Source organism: Lacerta agilis, chromosome 2 (genome assembly GCF_009819535.1).
Source record: "Lacerta agilis isolate rLacAgi1 chromosome 2, rLacAgi1.pri, whole genome shotgun sequence".
In the NCBI taxonomy this organism is placed as follows: Eukaryota; Metazoa; Chordata; class Lepidosauria; order Squamata; family Lacertidae; genus Lacerta; species Lacerta agilis.
The window spans coordinates 35,063,457-35,072,167 of record NC_046313.1 but is presented as its reverse complement, the minus strand read 5'-3'; the positions used below and the strand labels follow the sequence as shown (position 1 = coordinate 35,072,167).

The 8,711-nt window shown below is 42.7% G+C and overlaps 1 protein-coding gene across 1 annotated transcript in view; it reads left to right on the top strand.

Moving 5' to 3' along the window:
• The first annotated feature begins 3,375 nt into the window (after positions 1–3,375).
• Positions 3,376–8,711, top strand: part of LOC117041108 (myosin-1B) — a 30,050-nt gene continuing 24,714 nt past the window's right edge. Inside the window, exons 1-4 of the mRNA XM_033139486.1 lie at positions 3,376–3,436; positions 3,667–3,707; positions 7,911–8,146; positions 8,235–8,378. Of these exons, the coding sequence (XP_032995377.1) occupies positions 7,943–8,146; positions 8,235–8,378 (348 nt within the window). The 5' untranslated portion in view covers positions 3,376–3,436; positions 3,667–3,707; positions 7,911–7,942. The remainder of the gene's footprint in view (positions 3,437–3,666; positions 3,708–7,910; positions 8,147–8,234; positions 8,379–8,711) is intronic.

The window sequence follows — 8,711 nt, the reverse complement described above, 5'->3', positions numbered from 1 at the left end:
CTGGTTCCAAACTGAAAATACATACAATGCAAATGATATAAACCCTGGAAGTGAGTTAAATAGGAAGTAGCACACAAGTAAAGTAGTTCAGAATAAATTGCATGTATTTGTGCAAAAATGTAAATTAACACAACCTATACAGTTTGAACAAATATTACTGGCCAGAACAGGACTTTCAATTTCCGTCCAGCTGTCCCCTCCCCCTAGCTTCAGAGAGTCCCCCCAAAGCTCCACAGTAGATTTTAGGAGTACACAGTGGGCTGTAGCGGGGAGAAGATGAATGAGAAACCTTGTTGTGTGGTGGACACTAGTTCACACTATGTTGAATCTCACCCAACATCTATATATTGGGTTTCTGGTAAGTCTACTATTAAAACAAATATATATAAAACTGGGGTTTCTTGTCAAAAAGTTTGCCTTGAAAACATAAAATATTTACCAGAATGTCTGGAAGTAAGTACAGCAAACATTATGCGGAGCATACTACTGAACTACCAAATGCTATAACTGGAAGGTATTTTCTATAGTGTTTTAGACAGTATGGTAATCACACAAAATATAATATACCTCTCATTCTTTTTTATCAGTTAATAGCTCACTGAATTTTAATTCTGCTTCTGGTTTTGGCCTATATAGGACATCCATGCTGATATAGAAGAATAAGTATACATTGTGTGTCAAGTGTTCTTAAATTTGAATGATCCAGTGCAGCTGCTGATTCACCTATCACAACTGTTCTACACAATGGTTGTATAGGGAAAAATACTGTATCATTTCATGTGTTTTTTCTGGTGGGGGTGCTGCTGCTGCTGCTAATTCACTGTGCAGTCAGTCATGGCAAAAAATAAGATGGCATAAATTGGGGAGGGGGGACTCTTTATAATAACCTTGTATAAGAAGTCTGTAAAAAAGGGAAGAAACGTCTAGTAGTTGCCAATTAAATAACTTTTCCATAGCAAAATATTAATAGAATCCCTGAAAGACCCTAGAAAAGACATTATTTATATCACCAAAAACATCTGTACTTAAAACTACCTATGCAGGGTCTGCAGCAATCACTGATGATTTATTACTTAACAGAATTTATGCTTAAGTAATATTTGTATTTTTCCTATAAATTAAGCATTTAACCAATAAGTAGTTTTCATCTGTAGTTGCTTTGTTTTAGCAAATGCTTTATTTTATTTTTAAAGTTGTTCCTTTTCTTCTTGAAGCTACAAAAAAGATTTTTGCTCCTTCCATGTAGTTCTGGATACTGTTTTACCATCCCTACTGTCTTCTAAATCCTCTCCAAATTGTTTGCATGTCAAAACTGTCTCCAGTATCCAGGCTGAGGATCATCTAATACCAAGAAGTGCATCGTTGCACTCCCCCTCCTCCCAATCTAAATTATATCAGCACAAATCCAACAGCCACTGGTTGCACATGTGGGCTTGAAACAAAATAAGGTCTCTTCCACTTGTTTGACAATATGGTGTTATTGTGGTTTACGTGGACTGTGCATTCCTTGGGTGTGAAAGAAGTGAAAAACCATCTTAAAGCAATTATCATGTTCACTACCACAGAACCTAAGTCCTATAATGCATGTCTCAAAAGCTCTGGGAAATGTTCCCAGTGACCAAGTCATGTTACAACTTTTGGGGGGTGGTCGCAGATTGTGATTAAGGTCAGGGAATGGAACAAAATTCCTGGGAAACCTATCCTTACAACTACTAAAACACCACTGATAGCTCAGTGGTACCCAGTTAGCAGCTATCTATCTAAGCAGATAAAAAAAGACAGGAAGGAGGGACTATTGAAGGCCAAAGGTAGGTGAATGTCAAGCATGAGGGATCTACTTCTTCCTTTTCCCTAAAACCTCAAGGTCCACCAACTAGAACCAAGTGAAAAATAGTGGCTCAAAAAGAGGGCAGATGCACACTTAGAATTGAAGATCAGCGCATCTCTGAATTCAGCATAGTCCGTAAATTTGCTTTCAGTTCCAGAACTTTCCACAGCCATTTTTGTGGTGTGGGGGTGGGAGTTGTGATTGTTAAATAATATCAAAACAGAAATCCTTGTTGATCTACTACACTTCACCCAGAGATCTGCCTGTAGATCCCTAACTACATTCTCCTCACCGCTGTTATGGGCACCCTCCTGGCCTTCCAAACCCGAACTCCTGGCATTCCAAACAAGTGGGCAGTGGCTAGATAAAAATGGAAGTGCAAGGAATTGAATAGCTCCTAGATTGGATAGGGAGAATGCAGTGGGGTGATGTTGGGCTTCCTCAGGTATACATCTGGGGAAGAAGTTAAAGGGAGAACTCAATACACAAATAAGGACTTGGAATAGAATTATATCCAATTGTGGTGTCCCACGCGTGCAACATATTTCTGCATGTGCAAATGGGACTTACTCTTCCACACACATACCGCCCCCCTGAACCTCATTTCTCTGGATGGTTGCAGAACATTATGGAGCAGATTATGGAATTGATGGTGTTGCAGATGAAGGAGAAGTCCCATTTGTATCCACTGGTGCAACAGTGGATCTCACTCATAGAATCCTCAATGCAGCCTAAGAGCCTCAGGATTTTTACATCCAAGTGACAGCTCATTCATTTTTCTGTCACTTTCATCTCCTTCCCAACAACCTTTGCCTTTCAAGACAGGAGTTACCCTTCACAGCTTCTTCATTTGGACTCTATTGCAGAGCACATGCTCTCTATAACTAAAATTCTAGTCATGGTCCGGAGGGTTTATGAGCACAGTAGTTGTCCAAAATGGTAATCATAGAAGGGATGCCAAGAGTCTTAAGCCTCCAATTCCTTACCTATCATCACGTCTGTTTATCAGACACTGTCTGAAAATAGTAGACAGGATCCCATATTTTCATCAAAGTGATTTTAAATGCTTCAAGATTTTTGAGTCACCAACATTTGCTGTAATAAATTTTGTCAAATTATTTTTTCTAGGTGTTTTTTTTTAAAAAAAAATGTGTGTGTGGTGCTAGTACTAGTGAGGAAGTTATTTATCATTTGTCCTCTGCTTAACCTTTTAATTGTTTAGCATTCCTAAGTGCAGATAATTTTTTAAAATAAAAATAAAACCTAACCTAAAAAACAAAAATAAATCGTTGCCATGTTAACTGTGATTTTCTATCTGGATAATTTCACTGAAAATATAAGACGTCAATGAGTCCTATAAAATATTTTTAGAAATGATACAAGCACTTGTAGTAATGGAGTGACTTGAATATTTCTAATCTAAATATATCCAAGGATAATATGAGTAAGAATGATGCTTGCAGTCAACTTTGCCAAAACAATACCTTGCCAGAAATAATTGACCTGACCTATGTCAGAGGAGGTGCTATTCCCTGAGCAGACCTTATAAAAGAGTTCCTGGGACCTATCTTGTCTTTGATCTGCCTGCTCTCTGCATACAGCTTCAAGGTAAGTCATGTGCAGAAACAAGGGTTGCAGGGAAGGAGTAGAGGCCTGAAATTCTTCACATCCTAAGTCACTTTGTCACCTCTGGAACTAATTTATATGTGGATATTCAAACCTGCCCTGGAATTCAAACCTGTTCTTTCATCTATTTCCTCTCTCTCACCTATTCGTGGAGGTTTTTTTTTTGGCAGCAATTAAAAGAGGTTCATCTTTATTTATTTATCTTGTTTCAGTGGTGGCCAGCCTCAAGCCTGCATATAACGCCTTGCACAAGGTAAGCATGCTAATCCCCATGGCATATCGAGAGTATAATATAAAGTATAAATGCTCTTGAAAATTTATATTTATAATGCAATTTATGCCAATACTAGTTATGTGTCAAAAATATAATTCGGAAACTGGAATTTTTGTATAGATGAATTGATGTAGAAAAAGAAATGCAAATGTGCAATTTCAAATTAGTGATGATAAATAGGAGAGTCAGAGTGGTGTAATGGTTAGAGTGTTGGACTATGACCTGGAGACTAGGGCATGTTGAATTTTTCAACTTTCAAATCCCCCAAACGAGGGGTGCTAAAAAGCTGCAACATGACTTGCAAATTCAAAAGATATTTTGGTCACATGACAATCGACCAAGAGAGTGGCCGACACCTGGCCACAGGGCCGTCTTAAAGGGATCAGCCGCCCTGGTGCAACGATCCCTCGGCGCCCCCGGTCGGCCGCCTCTCCGCCCACCTCCCTCCCGTGCTGGCCGCCCCTCGGGAGGGGGGTGGGCGAGTGGGAGATGAGGGGCGTGGCGCTGCAAGCCGCCCACCCTCCGGAGCCCCAGCTGGAGCGCTGGGAAGGCCGCGCAAAGCCCTGTGGTGCTCCAGCGCCACGCCCCTCATCCCCCGAGGGGTGGCCAGCGTGGGAGGGAGGTGGGCGAGCGCGGGATGAGGGGCGTGGCGCTGGAGCGGCGCGGGGCTTTGTGCGCCCTTCTCAGCGCTCCAGCTGGGGCTCCGGAGGGCAGCCGGCTTGCAGCTCTCCCGCCGGCGCGCGAGCGCCCGCCCACCCATGGGAGCGGGCGCGGGTTGGGGAGGGGGCGCCTGGTATGCCGGCGGGCTCGCGGGGGTGCCCCTGGGGGGCCTGGCGCCCTGGTGCACCGCGCCACCCAGCCCCTATGACGAGACGGCCCTGCCTGGCCACTCCCTTAAATAGAGTGGGGGTGGGCTGCTCGCAACCCCCAAGCTCCAAGCTCTGATTGGCTGAGAGGGCACTGCCCACCCTTACCTGAGGGCCCAACGCGGCAGTGCCAGCCATCGCCTCCCTCAGCTGCACCAGAAGATGGCAGCTCTCTGAACCCACCACAGCCACCCACCTGGAGTCCCAAGTGAGCAGTTATTTTGGCTAAATTAATATAATTTAGCATAGGTTCGTAAATAAAATGTGTGTAAAATTATAAAGAAATCATTAAAAATGGTTGCCCAGTACTTGCAGTCTATTTATATATTATACAAATTTTTACATTATCTGACACTTTCAAAAGGTAAAATTTAAATTCTTTGGTTTTTCCGAGAACAGCTTATTTGCTTCTTAATCAAATGTAGACTAGCGACGCTAAACGTTGTCCAACCACAAATATAGTTGATTTGAATTCCTCACACCCCAAAACACATTTTTAAGACCCATCACTGAAGAAATTTGCAAAAACTAAGTTTCACCCCCTAAAATGACACACCTTACTGGCAGTCCAGGGTCCGAATCCCACTTAGCCATAAAGCTCACTGGGGGACCTTGGGCCAGTCACTGCCTGTCAAGTCTAACCTACCTCACAGGGTTGTTATGAAGATTAAATGGGGAGAAGGAGAAACAGGTACATCACTTTGAGATCCCTGGAAATAAAGGTCGTATAGAAATGGAATAAATAAATAGATAGGTAGATAGATGATAGATAGATAGATAGATAGCCCGAAAATGCGTAACTCAGAAACCTGTACCAGAAGTTTTTATTTGAACAAAAGTCTGATACTTCCATCACTTTGAGATGCTCAATGGAAGACAGTGCTTCAATCTCTCACACTGGATGTAGATCTAATAAGGAAGACGTATCAGCTGCTTACCCAACATACATTCTAAATGATGCTTCACTTGTAGACATGGAGCAAGCTGATTTACTCTTCAAATTCCTGGTAGGACGTACTGGGATTGTTTAAAGACCAAAAGCTAAAGAAGGTTGAATTTAAATTAATGGCTGCAAATACTAGGAATTGTATTCTCCCCCCCCCCCCAATTGTAGAGCTCAAAAAAGAATGAAATACATAACTCTTTCTAGAAAAAAGCACAGGACAGAGTTGCTTGCCTTTCCTACATAAATTTCAGAGTTCCTTCACTGCTTTCTTCCTGTCTTATCAGATTAACTTGCATAAAGCCAAGGTAGGTTCACCCATGAGGCAAGGAAAGGCCGCAGGAAACCATAGGGGCAGCACCTGCTGCTGCTGTGGTGGCAGCGATGGCTATGGCACACCCCTTGGCGGCTGGCTCTGCAGCCTCCTGAGCAGTCCTTGCTGGTCTCCTCCCACCCCTAGGGAGTGGGGCTGCCTTCTGACATTTTCTGAGCTCTGCACCTGTCTGGTGTGATTCAGAGCGGGCCCTTTCCCCACCCCCATGGCAGCTTTTGATTCCCACTTCAACTATTGGGTAAGGGTGATTTGATCCCCAACCCCTGTTCCAATTGTAGGTCTTAACCCCACTCCTCGACCCCCATTCCTAATGTAGATCTTCACTCACACCTTCTTTCTTGGCAGGAGGCCGGACACCATTTTTTGGTTCACCTCAGGTGCCAAAATGTCTTGTGCCAGCCCTGCATATGGTTAAATATGCAAAAGGAACATTTGCTTCTGAATGCCAGTTGCTGGAAATTGCAAGTGGGGAGAGTGCTGTTGCAGTCAGGTCCTGATTGTGTGTATCTCATAGGCTGGTGAGAACAAGATGCTGGAATAGATGATCCTTTGGTCTGATCCAGCAGTGTTTGAATCAGATGTACCCAAAACACATGTTGTATGTCACTGAATTCTTGTCTTCCACAGTAATGCTCAATCTTCATTATCTATTCTGCTATTTTCTTTATTAGAAACAAAATTGGCTTTTTGCCTCCTAAATTCTCAGTATACAGGGTCCTGCTATATTATTTACATTCAACCAATACTACTCTCCTTGGAATACAGATATAGAAAGCATCTAACCCATGAGTCTAGTCCAGTGGTGGCGAACCTTTTAGAGACTGAGTGCCCAAACTGTAAACCAAAAACCACTTATTTATCACAAAGTGCCCAAACTTGTTGAGCTTTTTTTGGGGAGCTGCCGACCAAAGTTTTGGAGCTTTTTTGGGGGGGTCACACAAAAGTTGCTTTGCTTTTGGGGGGCACCCCAGAGCTGCTGAGCTTTTTTTGGGGGGGGGAGAGAACAGAAATAAATGACAAATAATACCTTCGCTGGAACTAACATGCAGTGCCGACATCATCGTCTGCCAAAGCGCCAAAAAAACCCACACACAGCACAATAAGGGTTAAAAAAACAAACGCTGTTATGCACAATCAGAAACAACTACTGACGCAGCAAATTGAAAAACAGATCAATCGCCGAACACAATCTCCAGTGACTAGCAAAAAAAAAAAAAGTTCAAGGTTTCAACAGCGGACGCAAGCCTGGGGAAAAAACAACAACAACAGCACGGATGGGCTGATGGTGCGCGTGCCAGCAGTGAGGGCTCTGCGTGCCAAATGTGGCACGCGTGCCATAGGTTCGCCACCACTGGTCTAGTCTATTATGTCTTGAAGTAGCTTTCCAAGGTCTTCCCCATATTTTCTCCTAACTGGAGACGCCAGAGATCAAACCTGGGGCCTTCCTTATATAGGCAAAGCTTGTGTTCTGCCACTGTGGCTAGGGTAATTTTCCAGGCATACAACCTCTGCCCAATGGAATGCTTGGTACTTGACAAAATAGGATCTTGAGCTCTGCAGATCAGCATATGGGATAAAAAAGTCTCATGAAAGCAAATTTTCATGTGTCATTGAGCAGTGGCCACAGAAAGTAATATACCCTGAGAGAAGGAAACAGACAAGTCATCTTACTAAAGAGGAATATGTGTTCACATGTGCACTTCAGGGTTTTGCATTCATACTGTTTTCCAACCATTCCAACAGAGGAATACAACCCAGATGCCAATTCATTTGTGCATGCAAATCAGATTCTCCTCACTGAATTAAACTGGGAAGCTCTTGAGTACTCTGTGTACACAGATGTATCCATAATTTTTCTTCCTTTAAATGAAGCTACTTCCATAGGAAGAAGGGAAGCATTGGATGCATCCTGAAAGACCAATGCATGCATAAGCAGTTACTAAATAAAGGTGATGGAAGGTTGAAAACAAAAACAAGTTAATATCATTGAAAGGATTATATTGATCCAATAACACGATGGAACATTTTCTCCCGTTTAGTGTTGTTGAGCTGCCTTCTATAAGCCGCAGCCATGTCATCAGACGCAGAGATGGCCATCTATGGGCCAGCTGCCCCTTTTCTCCGGAAACCAGAAAAGGAGAGAATTGAGGCCCAGAACAAGCCCTTTGATGCAAAGAATTCAGTCTTTGTGTCACATCCTAAGGAGGCTTATGTGAAGGCAACTGTCACAGCCAGGGAAGCAGGGAAGGTCACAGCCAAGACTGAAAAAGGAGAAGTGAGTAGAAGACAACAAATGCATTGTTATAATTGCCTTGCCTCTACTTTTTAAGATGCCATGAACTTGCCTTTTGTTTCCTTGGCAGTCTTTGACTGTGAAAGAAGACCAAGTCTTTTCTATGAATCCTCCCAAATATGACAAAATTGAGGACATGGCCATGATGACCCACCTCCATGAACCTGCTGTCCTGTATAACCTCAAAGAGCGTTATGCAGCTTGGATGATTTATGTGAGTACAGTCCTTGTCTTTTTTTTTTCTTCTTTTTTTTTGCTTTCTGCTAATGCAGTGTTGTGGTCTCAGATTAGGTAGATCTGTGTGCTAGCCTCTAAAGCTCTATTGAGACCGCTGTGGATCACCTCCCTTGTTCTTCAGTCCAGCAAGTGATAGGAACAGGCTGGCTTTTCCTTTGCTCTTTGAAGTGATTGTAGTCTCAGCATCAATTCTCACAAGAATCAGGAAAAGACGTGCAATCATTTTATTAAAACTTTAAAAGTTTTACTATTATCCTGTTATAATCTTGTTTCCTTCTTTGTGATTAAACATTTGTTCAATATTTGGGAT